The sequence below is a fragment of the Aquarana catesbeiana genome, linkage group LG01, assembly GCF_042186555.1.
Source record: "Aquarana catesbeiana isolate 2022-GZ linkage group LG01, ASM4218655v1, whole genome shotgun sequence".
NCBI classification, from domain to species: domain Eukaryota; kingdom Metazoa; phylum Chordata; class Amphibia; order Anura; family Ranidae; genus Aquarana; species Aquarana catesbeiana.
In genome coordinates, this window is record NC_133324.1 from 474,596,760 (window position 1) to 474,624,092 (window position 27,333).

At 37.9% G+C, this 27,333-nt stretch overlaps 1 protein-coding gene across 4 annotated transcripts in view; it reads left to right on the forward strand.

The window, feature by feature from the left end:
• The window catches only part of PALM2AKAP2 (PALM2 and AKAP2 fusion), a 511,246-nt gene that overhangs the window by 194,304 nt on the left and 289,609 nt on the right, over positions 1–27,333 (forward strand). For 3 of the 4 annotated variants that reach the window (XM_073591310.1, XM_073591304.1, XM_073591317.1), the window contains exons 6-7: positions 408–506; positions 9,617–10,306. In XM_073591310.1, the coding sequence (XP_073447411.1) occupies positions 408–506; positions 9,617–10,306 (789 nt within the window). The remainder of the gene's footprint in view (positions 1–407; positions 507–9,616; positions 10,307–27,333) is intronic. The other variant, XM_073591323.1, reaches the window with a different exon arrangement.

Here is a 27,333-nt window from a genome sequence, read left to right on the forward strand (position 1 = left end):
TATAAGCTAAGTGGTAATTTAGGTTTACCAGTGCTTTTGTACAGATTTTACTCTTCTGTAGCAGAGAAAAATGTAGGTAATTATAGTTTAATTAGAATCAATATAAAACAGTTAAATATTATTTTACCAGCCATATTAAATCCAGAACTTCCACAAAACCACATGAACCAATTACAAAGATTCAGGGATCTGGACCCGTTCCCTCCTACCTCAGCTAGTCTATTGAAGTCCAGTCACAAGGCAATGAATGTCCACTTTTTGTCCTCTGATCCAGCTGTTTAGTAGAACGCTCTCATGCCCATTGTGCCCTCTGATAAGTTAACACTCTACTGCTGTCTAAGCACAGCTCTGGCTGCATAGCTCCACAATGCTTCTAACTTAATCTTGTTTGCTTTCTCCTCTACCAGATGCAGTGAACTATATCTACTCCCAGATCCCTGACCTCACCAACATTTACTCTCATCAAGAATCTTCACTAATTTGTGACGGGACCACAAAGGTACCTGGTAAGTATATTTCACCTTGTACTAAATAGGTAACAGGTCATATTGATACACAGTGAAGACTGTAGTGTGCGTTATGTAAAAAAAGTCTATTATTCTCTAAATAATAACCTGTGCAATTAAATCATCTATGCTCAGTTAGCCAAAATTATACGTCTGACTGCTGTGTTTTAAACCTCATTGTTTAATAACTATTCTAATGATATGATGCTAGTAGCACTGTGAGAGATTATCGGTCTTAATAAGCTTTATATGCAGTATATCTTTCAAGTCAAATGAAGTAGAAAATAAATTTTTACTGCGTTTAAAGAGTTGTTCAACCCCAATCTAATAGTTCAAAGAAATTTTCCTGAAAGAACTAAATTGCTGACTTCCTCCTGAAAATGATTGCTAGTAGTTCATTCACAAACCTGAAACAAGTATACAGATCAGGAAATTCCAAAAGAAGCCAGAAGTCTTTAATTGTACACTTGTTCCAAGTCAGTGAGTCATTGTATTGAAGGAAGAGGGTGAGCCAAGCAACTAGCATTTGCAGAATGAAAAGCCAAAAATGACAACCTCACGGGAAAGGTTTCCTCAAGTTTTCAGTGGACAGAAGTCATTCTCGTGGAAACTTTCTATGCATATTGTTTGGTTACTGTGATGATAAAATACTCACTGTGGTTCTTGTCTCCGCCCTTCGCATAGAGATTACATGAAAGATTTCATGTTCTTTCTGTTGGGCTGTCCATTTATTCCTTCTAAATGATGGAAAATCCTGCAGGGTAAGCACCCTTGGCAGAATTATAAGAGCTCAATATAGCTGATTCTGCCAGCAGTCCCAAAGTAATTGTGGTATCTAGTGTGTGATAACAACAGTCTGTAATCTGTAGTGTTTTGGAAGAAAAAGGCTGTGGCCTCTGGTATGATCTGTGTGCATATTTTTAATTATTTATTAAATGATTACCACCAAACAAACTGATTTTCATTATACCAGCCAATCAAATGTTGGTTCTCTGCATAAAAACTGCAGGAGAAAATCCTAAGACCAGAGGAAGACAGAAAGAACAGTTCGTTTCTTTATGTATATAGATCTTTTTCTTGGACCCACAGGATTAAAAAAAATGGTCTGCTTCATTCAAGCCTGTATGTATAGGAAATGGGTTTATGTAGTAAAGACAAGTGAACAATATTTAGTCCTACTTTGCTTGTCATCACTGTTCTACTTCTGACCTACCTTTTCAAAATCTGTGATGGGAGAGACAAGAGAAACAATTTCAACAACCCCTTTTTATGTGAACTAAACACTGGTACATTGATAAGGTGTTTTTCTAGACTTTACTCAATTGCTGCTATGCTGTGTTTTACTTTTATGCCTGTTCAGATTAAGGCCAGTCATAGGTGGAGCAATTTTACTTCCTGCAACCACAGTCAGTATTGATGGGGGAATCCCTCCAGCTGAGCCATTGTATTCCCCCGAGGGGGTGTGAGCCACCCCCGCTGGAAGAACAAAGTGATTATTGCTAGTGGCTATCACAGCTGCTAGCAGAAATTGCATGTAACATCCAACAGGCTGGTTGTACCCAAGTTTGTAACATCCAACAGGCTGGTTGTACCCAAGTTGATCGATCGATCAACTTGGGTACATTCAGCCTGCCCATACATGGTTCAACATGGTTCTGCTGAACCAACCGAGATTCGAACCATCTATGGCTGGCTTAAGGGTATGTAAAAAGTGATTTGCTCTAAAAGTAGATGTAAACCTCAACTGAATGACATTTAGATGGCTAAAGCCAGGTGTATTAGAAATAACTGTTGTTTCTGTTTTACATAAAATACTTGTTTTCACTTTTTACATTCTTTGTTCTTAGTGCTTCTGATTTCATGCAGTTTTTTTTGCAGCCACTTCCTTTCTACATGAATGCACTGCAGCTTTGACTGCATTGCATTTAGCATGTTGGATTTTATGATGGCGACAACAGTAGACCATGTCTGTAAAGTTTGTGTTCAAACGGTCACTTGTAGTTTCTATTGACAGCCTATATGTTAGGAGAATGTACAACATAGGAGCACAGCTGGGAGACAGGGACAGAAAGTCGTCGCCCTATACCAGGAAGTGCCTTTCCTGCATGTTTTTTTGCATGGTGGATTTTCTGATGGCGACAACAGTAGACCATGTCTGTAAAATTTGTGTTCAAACGGTCACTTGTAGTTTCTATTGACAGCTTATATGATAGGAGAATGTACAACGTAGGAGCACAGCTGGGAGACAGGGACAGAAAGTCATCACCCTATACCAGGAAGTGCCTTTCCTGCATGTTTTTTTGCATGGTGGATTTTCTGATGGCGACAACAGTAGACCATGTCTGTAAAGTTTGTGTTCAAACGGTCACTTGTAGTTTCTATTGACAGCCTATATGTTAGGAGAATGTACAACATAGGAGCACAGCTGGGAGACAGGGACAGAAAGTCATCACCCTATACCAGGAAGTGCCTTTCCTGCATGTTTTTTTGCATGGTGGATTTTCTGATGGTGACAACAGTAGACCATGTCTGTAAAGTTTGTGTTCAAACGGTCACTTGTAGTTTCTATTGACAGCCTATATGTTAGGAGAATGTACAACGTAGGAGCACAGCTGGGAGACAAGGACAGAAAGTCGTCACCCTATACCAGGAAGTGCCTTTCCTGCATGTTTTTTTGCATGGTGGATTTTCTGATGGGGACAACAGTAGACCATGTCTGTAAAGTTTGTGTTGGAACAGTCACCCGTAGTCTCCATTGGCAGCCCATATGTCAGGTAGGCAACACAGCAGCACAGCTGGGAGACAGGGACAGAAAGTTGTCACCCTATAACAAGAAGTACTTGAACAGGGACCGTCATGACAGGATCACTGGCATTATAATAATCAATGCTGCAGATGTAGGATCATTGAAAATCAATTTTGAAATTACATTAACATATTAACGCTTTTATGAGATTTTAGTGATTGTGCTTACATAGACAGGTTTGGGAGTTAGATGTGAGCCTAGGCTTGCAGAACTTGTAGAATAGTTAGTAGGCAATAGGGTTGATTTACTAAAACTGGAGAGTGTAAAATCTGGTGCAGCTGTGCATGGCAGCTTCTAACTTCAGCTTGTTCAATTAAGCTTTGACAATAAAACCTGGAAACTGATTTGCTTTCTATGCAGTGTTGCCCCAGATTATGCATTCTCCAGAGTTAGTAAATCAACCCCAGTGTATCAAAGGAGTCATTTTAATGTTGGCCTAATGAACTTTTGTTCATTTTATACATCTAGTCACATTCCGGGGATCTTTCTAAATCCGTGATATTTGTTATGAGCCTTTATGGTTTATTTCAGTATACTTCCAAAAATGTATAGTAGTAATAGCAGAATATATGGCGATAGCATTATTGTGTCAAAAATAGAGATGTGGAAATGTTTTAATGAAAACAAAGCATTACTTCAGAATAACTCTTCAAAAAGGCTTGGTTTCTTTTTTCTATTGCATCATAATTTTATTGGACAGTTAGTTACTCTGTTCAAATATTTCAGTTCTCATTTTTGTGAAAATATCTGCTGCTAATGCTTAATAGACATTTTGTATGTGTCTTATGATTTTCTGGCCAAAAGAAATATGTGCCATGAACTTTGATACTTTGCAAGAGGAGGATTTTGATGTAAGATTTATGCCCCGTACACATGATCGGAAATTCCGCCAGCAAAAGTCCGATGTGAGCTTTTGGTCAGAGAAAATTGAGTACTGTCCGTGATACTTTTTTTATTTGCGCTAACATACAATTTTTCAGGTGCAAATAAAAAAAGTATCATGGACAGTACTCAATTTTCTCTGTCACACTTGCACTAATACGGCTACAATCTAATCAAGCTTTTGGTCAGAAATTCCGACCGTGTGTATGCTCCATCAAACTTTTGCTGGCGAAATTCCTGCCAGCAAAAGATTGAGAGCAGGTTCTCTATTTTTCGGTAGGAAAAATTTCTGATCATCTGTACCAATTCCGACGAGCAAAATTCCTACGCATGCTCGGAAACAATTCAACGCATGCTCTGAAGCATTGAACTTCATTTTCTCGGCTCATCGTAGTGTTGTATGTCACCGCGTTCTTGACGGTCGAAAGTTCAGAGAACTTTTGTGTGACCGTTTGTATGCAAGCCAAAACCATCCAAGATTTTTCCAACGGAAATTCCGCTCGTGTGTACGGGGCATGAGAATCAGGGGAGTATGAGTATTATAACACTTATTTTGCACACTTTATAAATATTATTCATGGAAATACATAGTCGTTGCCGACACATAAATGCTGTATATCATGTATGATAAATCAATACAAGAAAGATTGATAAAGCACAAACAAATAATAATCTCTATAATTCTAGGCATTGTGAACTGCTTTTCTTTGTATCTACATATCACTGTCTACTACCACATCTTCCGTTTAAAGATGATCTCTGGGTATCCACTCTTTCAAACTTTACCACTGTAACTAACTGCCATGTCTTAAAAAATCCTAACCTAAAAAGCCTCTTTTACTTACCAAAATATATAGTTATGTAATAAACCAATAGTTGAACAGCCATGGGGGCCTCCCAGGTCCTAAATACTGCAGCAGTATTGATGACATGATGACAAGGGGACTAGTCAGCATAGGCACAGACTGCAGCGCTGGATTGCTGCTCTCCATTCATGGAAAAAGCACTGGCAAGGGACATGTGAGAGCAAACTTAGGTGAGTAAAAAGGGTTTTAAGGTTTTTTTTCTTTAAATTCAGGTAACAAATATACCAACAGGACAATATTTGGGCAACAAATGGGCAGTTGTGACATTGAGACATACATGGTGCACCATGGTGAAACATAAGGATATTTGTGTCATGCTTTGAGAGTGACAGGCATACAGAGGACTAGATTACAGTAATACGATCCCCTAAACAGTTGTGACTTCAAATATTAGGATAACAAAGGGCTATCTTTACAATACATGTGCCCCAAATGGGCAACTGTATACGTAGACAACAAACAGCTAACAGTTACAATATGCAGGCAGCAAATAGGCAATCATTATAATAAATCAGTCAGTTGCTTTGTGCACTGGTCCAAATCATTTGCTGGAGGGGGGGGTTATGGTGTGGGGTTGTTTTCCAGGGGTTGGGTTTGGCTCCTTAGTTCCAGTGAAGGGAACTCTTAAGGTGTCAGCATACCAAGACATTTTGGAGAATTGTATGCTCCCAACTTTGTGGGAACAGTTTGGGGATGGCCCCTTCCTGTTCCAACATGACTGCAGACCAGCGCACAATCAAGGTCCATAAAGACATAGAAGAGAGAGCTTGGGGTGGAGGAATTTGACTGGCCTGCACACAGTCCTGACCTCAACCTGATAGAACACCTTTGTGATGAATTAGAGCAGAGACTGAGAGCCAGGCCTTCTCGTCCACATCAATGCCTGACCTGACAAATGCACTTCTGGAATAATGGTCATACATTCCCATTGACACACTCCTAAACTTTGTGGACAGCCTGCCCAGAAGAGTTGTAAATATTATAGCTGCAAAAGGCAGGCCCAAAACTGGCAACTGGGAAAACTTGGCAACAACTGTCCAAGCCTGACAATTTGTGAACAAGCATGGCTGCCAAGGGATCACTAAACAAGCGTAAGATTCCAGGCCTGAAAAGCCATATTTATCCACAAACACTTATGCCGTGCACACATGACTGTTTTTTCCATTAGAATAAACTCTGACGGTTTTTACGACGGAGTTCAGACGGAGTTCCGCTGAAATGGACTTGCCTACACACGATCACACCAAAGTCCGATTGTTTAGAACACGATGACGTACAACGGAATTAGAAAAAGGAAGTTCAAAAGCCAGTAGCCAATAGCTGCCCTTGCTTCGTTTTTGGTCTGTAGGAATAGCATACAGACGAACGGTTTTCCTGATAGGAATTGAATCCATTGGAAAGATTTAAAACATGTTCTATTTCTAGGTCCGTCAGAATTTTCGAAAGGAAAAGTCCGATGAAGCCCACACAGGATCGGAATATCCGATGGAATGATTCTGTCTGACCTTTTCTGCCGGAAAGTCTGGTCCTGTGTACGCGGCATAACGCTTATGATCACAAATCACATTTCCCATACGAGTAGCCCCCAGGATTAAATCAAGCACAAAAGCATTAGGATGTCCTTGCTGATAAAGCTTAAAATTTAAAGGGAGGGGGAGGTGGTGCAAAAGGTAATAGCTGTTGGAGATGATCTGATAGAGGTGGCCCAAGTACAGTTTTTAGGTTGGGTGGGCATCCCTGGAGCAACAGAGTAGAGGATTACCAGACACACTGGGGTAGAGAGCTCCAGAGGATGGGATATGTTTTAGAGAAGGGAGAGCATGGGGGGTGGCTATTGGCAAGAGGTCCTAGGAGAAGTGGACAATTTGGACGTTATGTAGAGATGAGTTTGGCGATGTAGCTGGGGGCACTGTTATGGATGGCTTTGCATGTTGTGGTCGTATTTAGAATTTTATACGTTGGACTAGTGGAAGCCAGTGGGGAAATTGGCAGAGAGGGTCAGCAGCCACGGGTCGGTTAATAAGGTGTATGAGTCTAGCAGAAGCATTCATGATAGACTGAAGGGGGGACAGGTCAGTGAGAGGGGAGTTAAAGTAGTCAAGGGGGGCGATAACCAGAGAGTGAATAAGTTGTTTTAAGGTGATTAGTTATAAAGTGGTGAAATGTTCTGGGGGTTAAGGCGGCAAGATTTAGCCCGTGATTGGAGGTAGGGGATGTAGGATTGTGGAGAAGGAAATATTACAAGCTCAGTTTTAGACAGGCTGAGTCTGACTAAGTGTTGTGATATCCATAATGACACGTCACAAAGTAAATTTGTGAAACGAAATGAGGGGATCGAGGGGGTGAGCTAGGAGTAGAGAAATAGATCTGGGTGTCATTGGCATAGAGGTGGTATTGGAAGCAATAAGGAGGTTATCAGTTGGGCCAAGGAAGAGGTGTAAAGGGACAATATAAGGGGCTCAAGGACAGAACCTTGGGGTGCCCAAACAGAAAGAGGAAGAGGAGCAGAGGAGATAGAATTGTAGTTGACACAAAGAGACAGTAGTTGGCACAAAGAGATAGGAGGAGAACCAGGAAAGAGCAGAGTCACAGAGGCCAAGGTTTATCGAGTTGTATTGGGTTGTGGACTGTGTCAAATGCAGCAGTAAGGGCGAAGAATACAAGTATGACTTTTTCTGTATTCTTTCCCATACTTAGCTACAGGAGAGTGTTTGGTAAGAACAATCCGCAGTTTTCAGGTGGGGCTTGTAAATATGTTCCTATCACAAATGTCACATTACCTTGCTCTTAGAGGTAACACTTCTAAATAGGCCTACTTTTGGAGTCATTATTTTCCACTGAAAAGCTCCTTAGTAATGGAGTCAACTATTTTTTGAATGGGGTCCTGATTCATTCATTAACAAAGTGTAGCTCTGTTTTAAAAATAAGTATATTGCTAAATTCTGCTGAATATTTCAGAGCATAAGTGCTTTAATTTTATAAAGTACATTAGCTTATATTTAGCCTTAATGCACATCAGAATAAAACTAATTTCTACCACCACTCAGTCTTTTAATGCAATTTGTTCTATTTTTATTTGTTCTACCCTCCCAAGCATATTTCAGTTGTTGACCTGAAACACACGGTCTGACTTTCCCTAATCTGTATAAATTCTACATGGTTTTTGCCTTTGCTCCAGACAAAAGATGTCAGATACATTCATCATCATTTTCTGCCCTCCCTGTAGTACATTTATGTCTTGACTATGCTCCCAAGCACCACAGGAAATATTGTGTAAGTGTACTGTACTTAAGCTTTTCAGTATGAATTAATGGTAATTGTGAAAAATGTGAAGTTTGGCCTATAACAATACTGCAACTTTTATTATGTTGCTGGTATAGGTCTTGTAATAGATATGTCTACACTGTCAATCTTAGGCAAAACAGAACTAAGACATTAATAAGTCAGAAGATACATATCGTAAAGTGCCTTATTTCACTGGCTTAATTGGATTAGGCATATGTGTTTAAACATAGCTTCATGTCACAATTGTAAAGTATTCGCTTTTGATACATCCACAAATTTCAATACTGCAGGTCATGTATTTAACAGGGACAACTTGCAAGTAATGAAGATACCATGCACTTTTAGTAAATGGTGATCATTCCATTTACAGTTTTCTACATTTTATTGCTGAATACTTCGCCAGTGTGTTTGGCTATAGTGAAAGCAACAGGTTCACTTTAATGCCCCCTTTACAAGCTACACATACTCAATTCCTTTTATTACCCTGCCTTTCCACAACAAACACCAGAAGTGAGGAAAGAAAACCCTGGTGCTTACACAGCGCTGATGATTCTCTCACTGCCTCCAAGTTACATTGCTGGGCCAAACACCAACAACAGCACAGTCACACGACAGGAAGGGTAGTGGACAACATGTACCTCAATGCCCAGAAGTAATTTCTTTACTCCTGGCACCTGAAAAGGTCTGTGGTGGTGGTAGGGTGAATGTAAAGAATGTGTTTCTGGGGAGGGTGGCATTTACATTACATGACTAAAACTGATTTTAACTGGCCCTACTGGCTCGCTAGCCTTCAAAGACATAACCATTTGGTAAACTTCTTTTGAAATTATAATGGACTGTTAAATGTTATAGTACTAGGTACAAAATGTATTCAGTAATTTATTTAGAATATATAGAGTATAATAGTATACAACTCTGGAATAAGACAATACTTGGAGATGTGACAGGTAGGATTTCAGTGTCTATGTTCACATTAGTGCATGTCACACTGATCTACACAATGTTATATGTCTTATGTGGCAATATCACACTGCTTTTCATCTGGACTTTTTTACCGTAACAATTCACAGCTGATTCGTCTCAACCTACGTCTGTCTGATGTTTGCTCACATATAGTATATAGTTTAACAATTTTTTCCGTCAATCAAACTGTTAACACATTGTGCTTTTTATGTAAGATATTAGTACACATGACGCTGTATGTTTGCCAATTAACCATTCACTTGCTTTATGTGTTGTAACATGCACCTCCTCTCTTGTTTCTGTTTAAGCATTGTACGCCATGGAAATTAATGTGGAGAAAGACAGAAAGACAGGAGAGACCAAGATTCTCTCTACAACTGCCATTGACTCAGAGGGGTTCCACCAGAGAGGCGTAAAAGTCTATGATGATGGTAAAAAAGTAGTTTATGAGCTACACCATGCAGGTGCTGTGGTAGAAAATGGTGTCCATAAGTTAAGTACAAGGGATGTAGATGATCTTATACAAAAATCCACACAATTAGCAGGGCAAGACATTTTACCCAAAAGAACTCTTACCAATGAAGGAATTTCTAGCCAAATGAAGGAGCAATTGCATTTTAAGGAAGCTAAACTAGAAATGGTGCATAAACCAAGCAAAGGGTTTCCATTAAAACCTGGACAACAACATATACATAGTGGAAGTGATATGAACGAAGCTACGCTGGAGCAACCAGTGACAATGATCTTCATGGGCTATCAGAATATAGATGACGAGGATGAGACTAAAAAAGTGTTGGGCTATGATGACACCATAAAAGCTGAGCTTATTCTCATTGATGAAGATGATGAGAAGTCATTGCGGGAGAAGACAGTAACTGATGTGTCCACTATGGATGGAAATGCTGCAGAACTGGTCTCTGGGAAGCTTCTCACTGAGACCACAGAACCCTCCTCTCCTGATGGCAAGGAGGAGAGTCTAGCCACAGAACCCATTACAGGTACAGAAAAGAAACCTCGCTGTAAATGCTGTGTTGTAATGTGATTGCCCTTCTCCTTTAAGCCCAAACAGCACAGACACTGCCAACTTTGTATCACATAGAATGATATGAGCTGTACAATACTGTGACCTAGAAGTGGATATCTACATTGCCTTGAAATTTGGTTTAGTTTTTTTTTTTTTATACATATATTATTTTAACTATGTATACCATATGTGCTGTCTACTTCATTGTTTAGGATCACAAAGTTGTATATCTGTGACTCTAAGCAACAGATGTCAGGACGAACACAACACCAAGCCTCCCTTGTCATAGAATTATATACATACATATCTAACATTGAGATAACAATGGATTCGTTCTAAAACAATACATTCAGCTGTTTTAATTATGGCACATGATTGGCCATGTTAAATCACACAGTAGATGCAGTGCAAATAATGATCTCATACAATTGTTTTCACTCATATTAAACATAGCAGAGAATAAAAAACACCAATAGAGGGTTATCAGATGTAAATCATTATATTTGAGCTTTTACACTTTTCCTAATTAAAGGTAATGCTTAAATGATAACAGGGTGCATGAAACAGGGTTTGGGTTTGGAACAATAGTCCACATATCAATGTTGCGCAGTTACCTATGAGCACCAATCTTGGATTTTACATATTTTTTGAGAAGCTATCAAGAAATGGTATTCTGATTTTGATTGGTTGGAAGTGAAGCAAGTCACATCCAGTTCAGGGCAAAATAAGGTCCTATTAGGCCTAATGTGCCTATTGTAAACCTTTGTGTTGCAGCCCCAACAATAATTTTTGATCTTTACCTGCTCCAATATTGATCTGCACTAATGTCATCAACCTATCTATGGCATTGTTGTATGGCATTTACTCTCCTCTCTGCACACGTTCTCTGGCCAGCCAGCAAATTGGACTACTAAAGATTTAACCTGAGTTGGGTTGGGCGACTTACTCCACTGCACTTTGCAAATTTCTGAAATTAATTAAAAAAAATAAAGGACAGTATTTCAGTTGAGGTGTTTGTGACCTTTTCCTGAAATTTTTAAAAAATATTTAGAAGGGTATGAAGTAGCTGCTTGCCTTAAATATTGCCCTTTATTGTAATGTTTTCAGTATCTCTGAAATAAAAATGCCATGACATGTACAAATGTGACTATAAAACTGGGCTTGCTGGATCTGCTCAAACAATAGGCATATAAGCTTTGACTGCATTTTCAGGCTTGCTACATGCACTGTAGAAGGAACCAGATTTTCTGAATAGCCACGGTTTAGAGGCTACAGAGCTATTTACATTTATTATCTTACCACCTTTAATACCATACTTGAAAATAACATATTGATAAAGGTTACTGGGAGGTGAGGAATTAGTTTATGGCAAAATATATTTTTTCAGGATGTACATTTCTTTAAAAAAAAAAATCAAACCAATTTTTTCCACACAATACATGTGGATTTTACTTGATTGCCTTATATTCTGGGATAATGATATATTTATATGTATGAATGGGCAGCCATTTAGGACATACATGCAAAGGAGTGGTTAAAATTAGCTGGTTGTACAGCACAGGCTAATACATTATATAAATCATGACAACAGGAAAACACTGGATTTTAAGCAGTAGATACAAACAGTATCATCTTTCTAAGAATCTAAAATGTGAGTATTTCAAAAATAAGTAGCAATAGAGTAATAGTCAGAGAAGTATCTTGCTTATTTTGTGAAACTCCACAAATTTGCTCAATGCAAGCATATTTGCAAGAGTTTTATGGTTGTAAAATAGTGCAAAGTACTTAATTAAGGTCATCTAACACTTTACATCTCACCTATAGAAAAATTACTTGTGCTTTGATAGACTGGCAATCTACATAGTGCCAATCTAACATTTTTTTGTAGCCGAGGTATAATATATGGCTAACAGTACGTATGTATGAAATTTGACGGAACTTTTATGGCTGTGAAAAAAGTGAGTGTTTTTATTGTTATTTTTAATATATTTTTGAACATAGTTAAATGTGTTTTAAAATGCACAGATATTTCATGAGTATAGTAATGCATGTATTAAATTCCATTTTTCAAACACTAAGCCTTGGGGCAGTTAGTTCACATGCACAGTTTTTTTAGGTCACTTTAATGTGTTAATTTACTGTCTGTCTGCAGTACACAATAGGGTGATTTACTTGGGTTTATTCTTTTAATGGGACAAAGAGCAGTATAATTTTTCAGTAGTATGCAATGGAAACAAGTCAGTTTTTAGGGTAACCAAAGTCATGTTAGTGCAAGATAAACCTAACTGGTTGCTGTGGATCACTGCACTTTGCTCTTTGCCTTATAAACTAAGCCTTATGATGAATGGTACTGTGGCAGCGCTGTGTCGTACAGTGTCTGCGTGGTTTTGAACATCTGCATGAAGAAGTAAAAAAAATGGAGATTGTTTAAAATTACACAAAAGCCTTCTTATAGACTTCTAATATTTTTACTGTATAGGGTCCCAAGGCGCATACATAGTTGTAGTATATTTGACTAGCTCTGTGCCATTAGGAACATAGGAAAAAACAATACAACCGTACATACAAAACCATCTGAGTGATGAATCAAACTGAAATTTAATGTCAGTGTACCAGGTATGCCAAGGTATGACCTGCCTTAGGGAACTCATATTATTAATTTAATTTTAGTACCATGGTATGCTCATTAAAATGTTCTAGCCCTCACTTTCCAGATGTATTTAAACACAACCTTGAAAGTTGGGAAAAGCAGTTTCCTGTTATCTCCTTTCTGTTTTACCTATCACCATTTGATCAAACGCATCTAAGACCTGTCTCATTTGCATAGAAAACAGCTTTTTAAATCTCATCCTCAGTATAAATATTAATGAATGTTTGAGCATGCTTTTAATATCCTTACTGTCTGCATATATAACATCAGTTATGCCAAATGATTTTTCTTGCTGCTGTTTCAGCCTCTGTCTTACACAATTAAAAAAATAGAAACTCAAATGTTATTATTTAACATAAGATGCAGCTTAGGATAATTTATAATTATATTTTCTTCTTCGATATATTTTTGATATTTTTTTGTATTTTTTTTTCATGAATGTATGTGGCTAAAAAGGGTTGTATTTAGGATGTTTAATGGCCTATGACATGCTAGATGATTCTTTTGGGTGGTTAATCACACTATCCTCAACAAATAATTATGTAAAAGTTGGCAAAGTGGTAGATACTTTCAGCTGTGAGCAAATAATTAAAAGTTTGCCATAGTGGTGCAGATTCAAGCTTATTTAATGTGAACCTGTGCCTAATTCATGCACACTAAAGTATTTAAATATTCTGAACAAGAAGCAAAATCACTTTAAAACAAGCCTTCATTTATCTCTGTATCAATAAGCCCTGTGGGGAAATTGATTTACAAAGTTCACAACAAAGGCATTGTGTTTTTATATGAGAACAGAATGTGGCAGTCTGCCAGTCCTCTAGTGTAAACAGACAGCAGGTGTTTCTAAGCTATTGGAAACTACCTAAACCCGACTCTAGAGTCTTTGTTGTGATCTTTGGGGATCTTTCAGAAGGCATACATTTACAATTAAAGAGGTCATGGATGGCTTGTATTAAAGCTCTTTTACAGTTACAATCAAGACATGAATGATAAATGTTACATTTGCTTGTAATCTCAAGTGAACTGTCACACCATCAAATGGCTGCTGTCATAACTGATCACATATGCAGCCCCATGGCAACTAGAGATGAAACAGAAGGCTACAGTGAGACAGAGCTCCCCCCCCCCCCAGGACAGTAAGAAATCTATTTATAAAAAAATTGCAATGGGAATTCTAAGAAAAAATAACTCTAAGAAAGTTTGACCAGAAAAGTTACAGAGCATTCAACCAAGAGAGAATAACCTAACACTATAAGCTAAGAATATTTGACCAGAAGAGGAAATAATATGAGGTACACTGTAAACTAAATGACTTTCATTAATAAGCATTGAGTAAATCAGGAAAATACCACTAGATGGATGCTAGATGTAGCTGATGATCATATTAAATTTGTGTTTCAGGGTAATTACCCAGCTGCCGCAGAAGAGTGAACTGCTATAAAATATTTAAACAATGTTGCAGAGATGTAATTCCATTATTTACCTTAGGTGAAAACACTACCCTTACAGTGTTGATTAGAACACCACCCTTACAGATAGCTAAAAAGATTTTTGGTGTCATGCTGCTGGTTCTACCAAGTGGTGTTGGACTGGGAATTATGTAGGAAGATCAGATGGTAGGTCAAGTAGCCACAGCTCAAGGAACCCCTACTGTAGCTACCTCTGAAGGAACCCTGGCTGAGAATGGCTGCATTACACTACACTGACAATGGTGAGCATGGAACCTCCATACCAGCCTTTCTGAACCTTTTCAACACAGAGGAACCCTTGAAATAACATTCCAATCTCAGGAAACCCCTGCTAAATAATAATATATATACACCTCCATATACTGTACATTAGTATGATGGCCATTGGGATAAGAATGCTCCTTACACTTATGATCATTGGGAAGAATTCCCCCTTATAGATAGCTAAAAAGATCAACTGTGTTAGTTGGAACTTATCTGAGAGGAAAAAATTGCTCATTGCTCAAGGAACACCTGGTAACCTCTGGAGGAACCCTAGGGTTCCATGGAACCCTGGTTGAGAAACCCTGCTCCAAACACTTACAGAGATCTTCCTCATATTATTTCCTCTTCTGATTGAATGTTCTGAGCCTGTTCTGGTCAAAAGTTCTTAAGGCTATCTTTGTGAATGTTAGGGAATGTTACATTTGTCCTGTGAAAGACAACAAATAGAAACTGACATTTCAAACATACAGTATTACAAACATAATGCAGATTATTTGTGGTTTTCATGTGAATTTTAAAACATTCCCACAGCAATTTTTTTTAATTACTAGACCTCTCTGTGTCAACATATCACAATCCACTGCGTCACTCCAAACCTCCACCTCTTAACAGTCACAGACCACATGGGTGCTAGCTCTTGTAGTTTGTCTCCAATCCAACATAAGAATACAAGAAAATGAGAGTTGCACACCATAGTCATTTCATCTTAAGGCTCCATGTACACTAGCAGCTCCTAAACTTGAGTTTATGAGCTTTTGGCGTTTTTTTGCCAACGCTCCTAAACTCAACTCCATAAAAGCCTATGTGTCCATGTACACATAGGCTTTTAGGAGTGTTTAGGGGGAGTTCAATCTCCCCTAACCTCCCTCTCCTGAACGCAGAAGAATCACATTCGGGATAGAACGTTTTGACAGCTGGCCGCAAAAACGCGGTAAAATCGCAGCTCAAATTTGCCATGTTTTGCTTCTTGCTGCAGCCGGCGGTCAAAGTAGTTCAAGTGTACATGAAGCCTAATACTTTATTTTAATAGCAGTAATTGGCTGTATACATGTGATCTCCACCCAGGAAACCACACTTCCTAAATGCGTTTCACCCCGATATTGTAAAAAAAGATAAAGGTGGGCTGACTATGAGTGTGACTCTCATCTTCTTGTAGACCCCTTAGTATTTTAAAGATGATATCACTTAAATTAACACAACAAAAAGAAAAAAGTATACTAATACATCCACTGTCACTAAGGACTGATAAGCTGCAATATATTAAATTTTAGGTTCAGATATACTTTAATAATTACATGTGTGAAGGAAGCTGAAAACTAAGGACATTTCCAGGGTCAGCACTAATAGACCAAGGATGATACCTGAAAATGTATGGCAGGATACAGTTTACAGCAAAATCTTTATGGCAGGGTCTCAGAACTGAATATATACTATTTCCCTTCCAGTCCATGGGGTTGGAGTGATAAGGATTTTGAGGTTTGCTACACATAGCAGATTAAAACTGAATCATGTGAAGAAGACCTTACTAATTTAATTTCTTCATGTGATGATCATACAAGAAACAATAAGGCTTTGATATTCAGTACTAAGCATTCCAGTCCCATGCTGTCACATTAGCAACTGGCATTTAGCTAGGAATCCTCAGTAAATGTGAAATAGTCATGCACAGCTACACCACCCCTGCTTGTCTGCAAAACCCAGTGTTATTTGTTCCAAGTGAAAAAATGTGCCCTTTGGAATAACAACTTCAGCAACTACTGGGCCACTCAGAATAGTAACTGCCCATACTACCCAATGGATTTTTTTCTGACAGATTCACTTCCTTATCATGTTTCCCTGAAAGGCAATTAGCTCTGTTGCTATTAAGAGCTTCACGAGAATTTCCCTTTGCCTCAATGTTAAACAGCACTTATTCATTTTTAGAAAGCTATGCCTGTAACATAATTAACAGTTTTTTTGTAACCATTATAATTTTTTTTTCTTCCTTACTAAATATTTCTTGTGTATAACACAATACACACGGTAGCAAAGTTAGGAAACTGGATTTAGTGCATGCGATAGCAAACTGACTTCTACTAAATTTTCAAGGCTCTTAAAGTCTTAGTTGGTCTCATGGTCAGACAGACCAACAGAAGATAAAGGTAGTCACATCATAAATACACATTCTACCACAACACAAGGCAAGACGTGCACTGTTAAAAAATTAGTGCAGGTCCGTTGCCAGCCCGTTGCTAATGCAGTGTAATGCATAGCCTGAATGGGACCCAGGCTGAATTCAGCTTTATAAAATTCTTTACACAAGAATGGAGCTTTTTAAAATTCTTTACCTTTAAAGTAGCAGTACAACAGAATAAAACCTGCCCCTGACCACTTCTGAAGTGTGCATCTATTTGGAATTAAAATATGTGTCATCATTAGTGTAATGGGGCGTACACACAGTCAAACTTTTCGACCGGACTGGTCTGACAGACGCCGACAGACCAAATCCGGTGGACAATCTGATCGTGTGTGGGCTTCACCGAACCTTCAGTGGACTTTTTCAGTCGCAAATCTGACGAACTTTAGATTTGGAACATGCTTCAAATCTTTACGTCGTAACTCCGCCGGACCCAGAAATCCGCTTGTCTGTATGCTAGTCCGACGGACAAAAACCCACGCTAGGGCAGCTATTGGCTACTGGCTATCAACTTCCTTATTTTAGTCCGGTGTACGTCATCACGTACAAATCCATTGGACTTTGGTGTGATCGTGTGTAGGCAAGTCCGTTCGTTAAAAAGTCTGTGGAAGTCCGTCAAAAGTCCGTCGAAAGTCCACTGAAAAAGCCTGTCGGACCAGTCCGGTCGAAAAGTCCGCCCGTGTGTACGCGGCATAAAGCTCCGTTCACATATATGCGAATCGAATACATTTTGAACTGCATCTGATTTGACAAGTCAAATTTGACAATTTGAGATGACAAGTGATCCAAACCGGCTTTCTATGGAGCCGGTTGACATATACTGTATGTGGGGCAGTGGCAGTGTAAATTCGCTGTGCATTTGAGAAGAGTTATGTGTGTAAATCTATATCAAACCTTGTAACTCTGTATCATTTTGCTAACACACAGAAAAAAGTCTATTAGACTTAATGAGAAGCAATCTTCGAATTTTGTTGCAGTTTTGCTTTGAGTGTCCTTAAATGTTCCTCGATAAAGCAGACTTAGGTGTGATGTAAATTGCTATTTGGGGTGCACATGGGCAGGGCTGTATTTACCATTGGGCATAAGTGGGTAAGTACCTAGGATAACAAGATAAGGTCAGCACATTAAATTAGGTTTTTTTTTTTTTTTTTTATTATTATTTCCCTCCCCTATCCACTTAATATTTGTGGCTAAGCAAGAGACCTCTAGGGTGCATTGGGATGTTGAGCGTAGTTAGAAGGCTCTCTACAATTGAGGAAACATGAAACTATCTCTCCTTTTTCTGGTTTGGTGGTCTGTATAGCCAAAAAGTAGCTCTGCAGATAATCAGACCACATGTTGCCTACATTATTGCAGCAGTAGCTTTTCCTAGAATAATCACATAACACAAGTGGTGGAACATATACAAAAAAGTGTTATCATTCATAGAAACTAAATACAGGCCTAGCAATAGATTCACTTTAGCTCACTTTAATTTGTACTAAATCTGGACCAATGTCTGCACCATGTTTTTATAGAAAAGCTTGGACCTGATTCACTAAGGATAAATGTACATTGGCCTAATTTCATCTCTCTTCACACTCTTTTTTTATTATTATTGAAGAACTACAGGAAGGTTAATGCTAAATGTTTGGGTAGGGTAAGTCTAAAGCACAAGTTACACTTACCTCCATGCCATCTTTTGCACGATTCAGTGCTTCAAAAATGCCCATTTAAGTGCGTTTTGCAGTCCCCTAGACCTAAACAGGCATATAACCCATGCAGTGTGGTAGCAGCTCCACTGCAAGATGCATTTTTTCTTTAAGGTATTGTTGATTTGGAATTAGCATATTAATGCAATATCAGCAAACCCTGACGTAATGATCCAGGATTATTAGCTACTGCAGCAATATGGCTTAATGGGTAATCTTAGTGTATGCCTCGGTGCCAATTCACAGTTATACGTACTGTGGTATCAGTAAAACGTGCATTTTACTGCAACACATGGTAATGCAGATTTAATGGTTTGTTGCTGTGCCCTTCATTTTGGATGGCACCCCAATATAATAATATAGTACTGGGAAACGCATCCAAGCTGCAGTGCAAAACAATGGCTAGCATGTGTGCCCACAACACTTTTTGTGTACACATTTAGAGTTATCATTGTAAAATTCATATCACAATTTTACATAATTGATGTTCCTTGTTTTGAGGGTAGTATTTTATATACAGATTTCCTTTTATTCCCCTGCTAGTTAAACCTGTACTTACAGGTACATTTATTAAAGCTCATAGCAAACAATCAGCATTCAACTTTAATTTCTGCCATGCTAATTTTAAAAATTAAACAAATATTCTGATTGGAGATATATATATATATTTATATATATATGTATGTGTGCATGTTTGTGTACAGGCATACCCCGCTTTAAGTACACTCACGTACACTTGCGAGTAATCCATGCACGGATAATTCAGATTCCCCGCTACTTGGAAACACACTCCTGGACCTCCCCCCCCCACTACAGTCCCTGACACCCCCACTGCAGCCCCTGATACCCCAAAAGTGAAAAAAGGTATTGCTTCACTTTAAGTACATTTTTGTTTTACATACATGCTCTGGTCCCATTGTGTACTTAAAAGTGGGGTATGCCTGTATGTATATATACAGTGGGGATGGAAAGTATTCAGACCCCCTTACATTTTTCACTCTTTGTTATATTGCAGCCATTTGCTAAAATCATTTAAGTTCATTTATTTCCTCATTAATGTACACACAGCACCCCATATTGACAGAAAAACACAGAATTGTTGACATTTTTGCAGATGTATTAAAAAAGAAAAACTGAAATATCACATGGTCCTAAGTATTCAGACCCTTTGCTGTGACACTCATATATTTAACTCAGGTGCTGTCCATTTCTTCTGATCATCCTTGAGATGGTTCTACACCTTCATTTGAGTCCAGCTTTTTTTTAGACCCTCAGAGAGTTATTTACCATGAGGTGCCATGATGAACTTCCAGTGACCAGTATGAGAGAGTGAGAGTGATAACACCAAATTTAACACACCTGCTCCCCATTCACACCTGAGACCTTGAAACACTAACGATTCACATGACACCGGGGAGGGAAAATGGCTAATTGGGCCCAATTTGGACATTTTCACTTAGGGGTGTACTCACTTTTGTTGACAGTGGTTTAGACCCTAATGGCTGTGTTTTAAGTTGTTTTGAGGGGACAGCAAATGTACACTGTTATACAAGATGTACACTCACTACAGTGTTGTCACATGAAAAGATATAATGAAATATTTACAAAAATGTGAGGGGTGTACTCACTTTTGTGAGATATTGTATATATGTATATATATATTATATATATATATATATATATATATATATATATATATATATATATATATATATATATATATATATATATATATATATATATATATATATATATATTTATTATTATAATACAGAAATTATATAGCGCCAGCATAAACATTTTAAATTACCATTGACGTTTATAGCTAAAGACACACATTACTGTATAATACAATAAAGGGCACAGAAAAGAGTATTTAGTGGCCTCTATTTGAAAATAAATATCAATAGTTCAATTAGTATTATTCCTTTTTTAACATTAAAGATAGAGCACAGATCTCATCCTCCCAAAGAATCCTGGTCCAATTGCAGCTTCTGCCTGTCTAACTTGTTAGCTATTCTTTTAGAAAGCAAATGATCGATCAACATATTCATATATGTCATTCAGGAAATATTGTTCAAAGTTTGACTGCACCTTGTAGTTATACTTATATTATAGTCCCCCTAGCCCCCAGCTTTCCCAGCCAGGCTTATGTTAACCGTTCCCTGAATCACGAAAATATCAGATAAGGCCGCAAAGCCACTTGTCAAAATTTTCTGATCGAGGCCTGCACATGCTCTCATCACCATTCCCTTCTATTGAACATTAGTCTGGAGTGTGGGTTTTCTGTGAACTCTCCATGGTAATGAATAGTAGTGCAAAGTGCATGCGCAGAAAATTTTGGCAAGCAGCTCTGTGGCTTTACCTGTGATATCTTGGTGGATATAACACCGGCATGGGATTGAGGAAAACTACAATCCCAGATAGCAAGGATAACTTGCCACAAATTTGTGGCAGTGTTGAATTGTAAGTCTGTTAACTTGCTGCACATTTTCACTGGCAAGTTGTACACTTGCACTTGAAGCACAAGTTCTAGTTGACATTTTTACAATTTGTAGCAAATTTGGGGGGCAAGTCTCTAGCAAGAGCAAAGTTGCATTGGTGAGTCTACAGCAAGAGCTCTGCAAGGCACAGTGACCCTTGTGGTAGGATGACTATTGCACAACTGAACCAGAACTTGCAGCAGACTTGCAGAATGTTTGTAAAGAAAGTTAATCTGGAGTCATGCAATGCGGACTTGCTGCAATTGTACAACAAACTTGTGAAGCCTGGCAAGTCTAGCAATAGCTTAGCAAGTCATTTTCAAACTTGCAGCTCAATTGCTTGTTATCTGGGATATAAGTGTAACTGCTACTTCTACAACTTTTAAAATATCTAAATTGCTTGCTAAACATTCTACATTTGGTTATTTTAATACATCACAGAGTTATGGTCTTCTGTTTGAGAAATACTAGAAACATAGAAGGAAACCACAACCAAACGTACACACGTACAACCCTATAGGAATTTTAATACCTATGACTTTATAGTGGCAGTGACATAAGCTTTTCTTTTTAAAGTTTGAGAAAATATTTTGATACACTCTCAGTGAGTTTTTGATTTTTTTATATATTTTGTGATATGAACTGTTTACACTTGGTTTGCATTGTGTGTACTTTTGTTTACTCAGTGCACAATATTTTTACATACTTTTAAGATTCTGTAACCCTGCTCTATTCTAAAACGTGATGGATCTAGAAGATTGTAGGGTTTCCAGAACAGAAATATCTTTCTATCTCAATGGCATATAATTAACATATATGTGTGAATGATTTTTGGAATGTGTTTTGGTAGGTTCTGATTTACATTTTTAATGTGTATAAATAAGCAGCTATTCTTATGATGTACTGTTCTGAAATATTTTTAAATGCTGTTTTCCTGTTTCCTTCTCTCCCTTCTTGTATTCCCTTTTCCAAACTCTGTACAAACACAACATTCTCTTTGAAGCCCGTATTGTCACTGCTACCACTGAAATGAACGCAAACAGACATTTTTAAAACTTATTTTCCCTAAGCAGTAGTTGTATATGAAAATGAATGTATATATACCTAATTAGCAGCTGCCCTTGCGTACTGGAGCTGTGTCAGCCAATCAGAAATTAACATTTAATTTCTCCCCTTTTTAAGTCGCTGAAAGCTGATTAACCATGGTTTTCCCAGGATTATTGCATATAGTTACACTATGCATTGTTATGAATTTGGCCTAGTAATATGTAATCAGCTACAGGTGATTAGCAATGGTGATGTCCCCCATGTTCCAGGGCTGTGTATCCTCCCTGCCTCTAGGACTGTTTAGTCTGTCTCTATTAAGTTTTTTATTTCATCACAGGAAAACACAAACAAGCCGTGCTGGTTTCATGTGTTACTTTCTATTCCCTGTGGAAATGAGAATGTTCTGTGAAGTCACTGAATTTGCTTCACTTTCTTCTCAGTAAAAAACAAAATGGCAAGATGAAAGCCCCATGTGACACATGTAAAGCTTACTAACAGCTGAAGCCTAGAGTATATCTTCTTTTATTCCCAAACTGTTTTTAAGTAAACGAAAGCTTTCTTCATCAATATCTTTATTTTGTGGGAACATTTTCTGTTTTGGGGTACATAGAGACCCCCACTCCCATTATTCTCAGCATTAGTGAAAGGTCCTCAGCACAAAGGGATTATGGAATGTAAAATATAAGAGAAAATTAGAGATGATGCATGGTAGAGAAGGTAATGTGATTGATATGTCACTATGTAGTGTGATTGTAAAAATGTGTAGAAAAGAAACAGCATGAAGTTTAGTACTAGATGCATTTTGAAGAGAATACACGCTTTGGCCAAGGAGGGGTTCATTTAGGCATCACCCCCCACCAGCTGCACATGTTCAACTTTCTTTCACTCCCCCACTGCTCCTTTCAGCACATAGGAGTAAAGAGAGGTAGGTTCCAAAAATGGAGGACTCTCTTTCTGCCAATTGCCAAACACCAGTGATGGCCCATGAAAGGAAAGGGAGTGAGCCAGATGTTCCCCACACCCAAAGCATTGCAAGAGGTAAGCTGAGCATGTGCTGCTGTTGGGATGCCATAAAACTGAACCTGCTGCTTTGTCCCAAATGAGAAAAACGCAGGTTCACTTTAAGAAGAAAGTCGCATTACAGTGAGAACTAACAATCCCTTTTCATGTAAATAGCTCCCATCTGATTAACATTGTGCCTTCTATTTTACTCTCTAAACATAATTACTATGGCACTTTGGAACATGTATACATTTTATCCTTAATATTTTATTGCACTTTACTTTAAATAGTGTTCAGGTACCACACCACATTATTATTTAGATGCTTATCAGTGAAAGTTAAACACTAGGTACAAATAACATTTAATTGAAATATATTCTTCAATAACCACAAGGGATATAAATCCACTTTGTGCTTACCAAATGCCTTTGCAAAGTATTTAACCTATAGCAGTAACATTATCACTGTGCCACATGTAGCTTGAGCAGAGAGCACAGATATAAGGGGGACCCAGCAGGCCTCATCCACTACAGGGTGCCTGCAGAAAACTAGAGGAGGGGCAGACACAAGACCCATCACCTGCACAAGGATAGAGAGTAACATTGACTGGTCTTTATTCTATGATGCTCCTTTACAAAGGCAAATTTTTATGCTAGATTACTGCACGGATCTGGAGTAAATACACGAAACATCAAGATTCAATAAGAATACACATGCCTCTTGTATTTAGAATATTGTTAAATAAAACCTTGGGCCCACTCTGCTCTCTTCTTTTCATTACGTACAGTTGTTATTAGCTATACTATGCTGCTTACTCTTTATTATTTTGCATGTGCCTTTGCATCCTATATGACAAAAAAAACAAGAAGCACAGGTTTATCAATAGTGGATGCAAGTATCTATGCAATTAATCCTTAAATGTATTAGCTGGTGACATGTAGGACTGTTGATCAGTCATCATAAATCATTATTGTATATTTGTAATGGTATTTTATACCAGGAAGCCTTAAATACCCAAACAAGGGTGTACCTAATCCAGAGCTAACCATGCAACAGCTATGGGGTTCCAGAAGCACAGGGGGACCAGAGTTGTATGGCTAAACAGTGATATTTTTTGCCAGTAATAAAAGCATTTGGCAAACACACTTTGGATAAATGAATGTATAGTCCAGGAAAATGAACTATCGTTGAGTTGGAAGATAAAGTAATCCCTAATTGCCTTCATTATGGGGCCCCATCACATACAGTTACAGCTCTGTATCCAAACATGGGGACATATTAAAATGTATTTAGAGCTCAAGGTGACATGATAGGATGTGAGGGGCAGGCATAATAAAAGCAGCCAACAACACGGCTCATTGGGAAACACTTTTATATTCACTCAGCCAAAGGTGAAGCTAACACATTTTACCTATTAAGCATGTTTTAGAAATGCCAGTAATTGCATTTACATTTCTGAGCTGTATGTAATTCTCTTTGGAATAGACTATACTCTAATATTCCCAGTAAGAAAAAAAAAAAAAAAGAAATCTAGTCTAAGGTATATATTTGACACCCAAATTAAAAAAGTTGAGAAAATCATATGGCTTTGGGTGACATGGTATACCAAATATTTGGTAAGTGAAAATGCGTGTCCACGCATACTTTTATCCAAATTGGTTACTATATCTCTTTAAGCATAACAAACTAAGTCATATTGATCATTAATTGCGACAGTTCCAACAAAATACTCTAAATATCAGGGGGGCTAGACCTTGTTTTCTGCACACATGGATTACTTCTTTTATTATTTCTATTTTGGAAACCTACATGAAATTGATATTCAACATGCATTTTCAATTAGAGGCCAAAGACAATGTTGTGTGTTATCACTGCTGTGTAGTGAATGTATGGTCACGGGTGAGAATTGTGAATGTAAGCATTTAACTTATGTATGATTACATGTGATGTCATTTGTACTCTTACGTAAAGATTACTATTACTATTAAGTAAATATTTTGGGATTTTTTGTTACATTCACTTCTATAAAAAATATAAAACAATGACACTGCCGAGAGCACCTGGTGCTGCAATTGTGGCTTATCTATTTTCTCTGTATAGCATTACTATAGGAAATAAACTTGCTTTTCTTTGCTTTGTGTCTCTTTTCTGCTTCTCTTGCCTTTATTATACAGCCTGTTGTTGCTTCGAAACTTTTTGCCTACACAGACTTGGCACTTACACACTTAAACTAACCAAGCATCTCTGCCAATATTTCACATCATCTCAATGAATGAATACAATTCTGTCCATCCACCATTCTGTTATTCCTGTATATTCTTTTCATGTTTGTCTTTATTATATTATATTTCATATATTCTGCATACAACTTCAGGTATTAGTAATAACACTCACAAAATGTTTAAAACTATTTCTGATTTATCTATACATCCAATCTTTTTTTAATACCGCTAGATAGTTAACCAAAAAGATACTTTTTCTTACAGTGGTCAGGTTTTCATGTCAGCACTTTGTGAACACATTTACCTCCATTCCAGGTTCCAATTTTGGGTGGATAGACCTGCCATTCACTGCTTCCCAAGAGCTTGAAAAGCTAATAAATAGCAAAACTATACACAGTAATATATTTCAATAAGCTGTGAAAACTCATAAACTAGTAATGAATGGATGATAGTAGCTCTTGAATATCTCATGCCACTAGAAGAGAGATCATAAGATAATGTGGCCTAGAGCTGTGTGTTCTACAGATGAAGATACAGATAACAAATGGGTCATTGGTACATAATTAATTATGGCCAATACACTTTATTCCCCACCCATGAATTGAGCTGATAGCTTAATTTACCTTCATAGAAAAATACTGTATGCAACCATTAATGTTTATAAGTATGTTTAGAAACTCAACAAGTTGTTGTAAAGGGATTTTTTTTATGGTACTACAATAGTATAAAGCGAAAGGTACTAGTTAAAATTTTTTATATTTATAATATTGAGGTACAAATATCTAATTGCCTCCAATAACATCCTGTCCCTCAAGCATCTATGCACAGTGTTTGATTGGTGGAGGTTGATCCTGGACAGCGCCGACCTAGAAGTATAAAGACAGTATTGTATTGAGCTCCTGGGCTGAGTATATTGGTGCTGGGTTGGCCTCTGCTGGTTGGACAAAGTCAAGGAGAAACATTTTGATTGCTTACCATCTGAAAGTTATTTGCACCACATCCCTTTATTTTGGTAACAACAAAAGGGAAGGAATTGGGACTTTTAAGGTGCAAGACACACAAAAAAAATATCAAAAATAATTTTATTTTATAAAAGTTAAAATCAACAAAATATAATCCATCAGAATAGGAAACAGTTACAGAATGCACATAGTGACAAAATGCTCTACATGTTTCACCACTGATTAGTAGCTTCCTCAGGAGATTTACATTTGTCAAGCACTGTCTACTGAAAAAAAAAACAACACAGGTAATTACAATGATTGATATACAATGTGCACAGATTCATAAAATTATACACAAATGCACCTATGCAATCCCAAAATTGGCTGGGGTCATGGGGACCAAACAAACGCAGGGAGCAAATATTTACCTATATGAGAGTGGATTGGTAGCAAAATGTACGATATATATGCCAGGATGAGGCAGAGAGGTAAAAAGTCAGGAGGAAACCCAGAGGAAAAGATCATTTGGTGTCCCATAGAGGGTGGAGTATACGTCAGAGCATAGTCAAGCACTGAAAGATAATAGGGAATCCTGACCTATATGCAGTGGAAAGTGGGGAGAGCTTAATAAATAAGCCCAGGTAATTTGTATTAAGTGGCCCAAGCAAGAAAAATAAAAATAAATATATAAATATGTAAATGGCAAATCTACCACTAGTCAGCTGAGTAGTTAGTTTAGTTGGCAACATCACCATCCACCACTTCCTTTAAAGAAACGACTGACCATCCAAAAGCCCCCGTATGGACTCACGGGACCTATAAGGAGTCAGTATCAAGTCAGATAAATGAGCAGCTATTTTAAAGAAGCCCCCATAAGTTGAATAAGCAAGATACCTGGAACGGCAGATTACCGACATAATCCTCCCTCTCTCGTGGTGGCCCTACTCTGAAATCCTCCATTGGCCTTTATAAATACCCCCCTCCTCCTTCCCATTGGCCTGGCTTTGGCGCCAAAGCATAGGGGGGAGCTGACGCTTCAGAGATGTCTTGGAA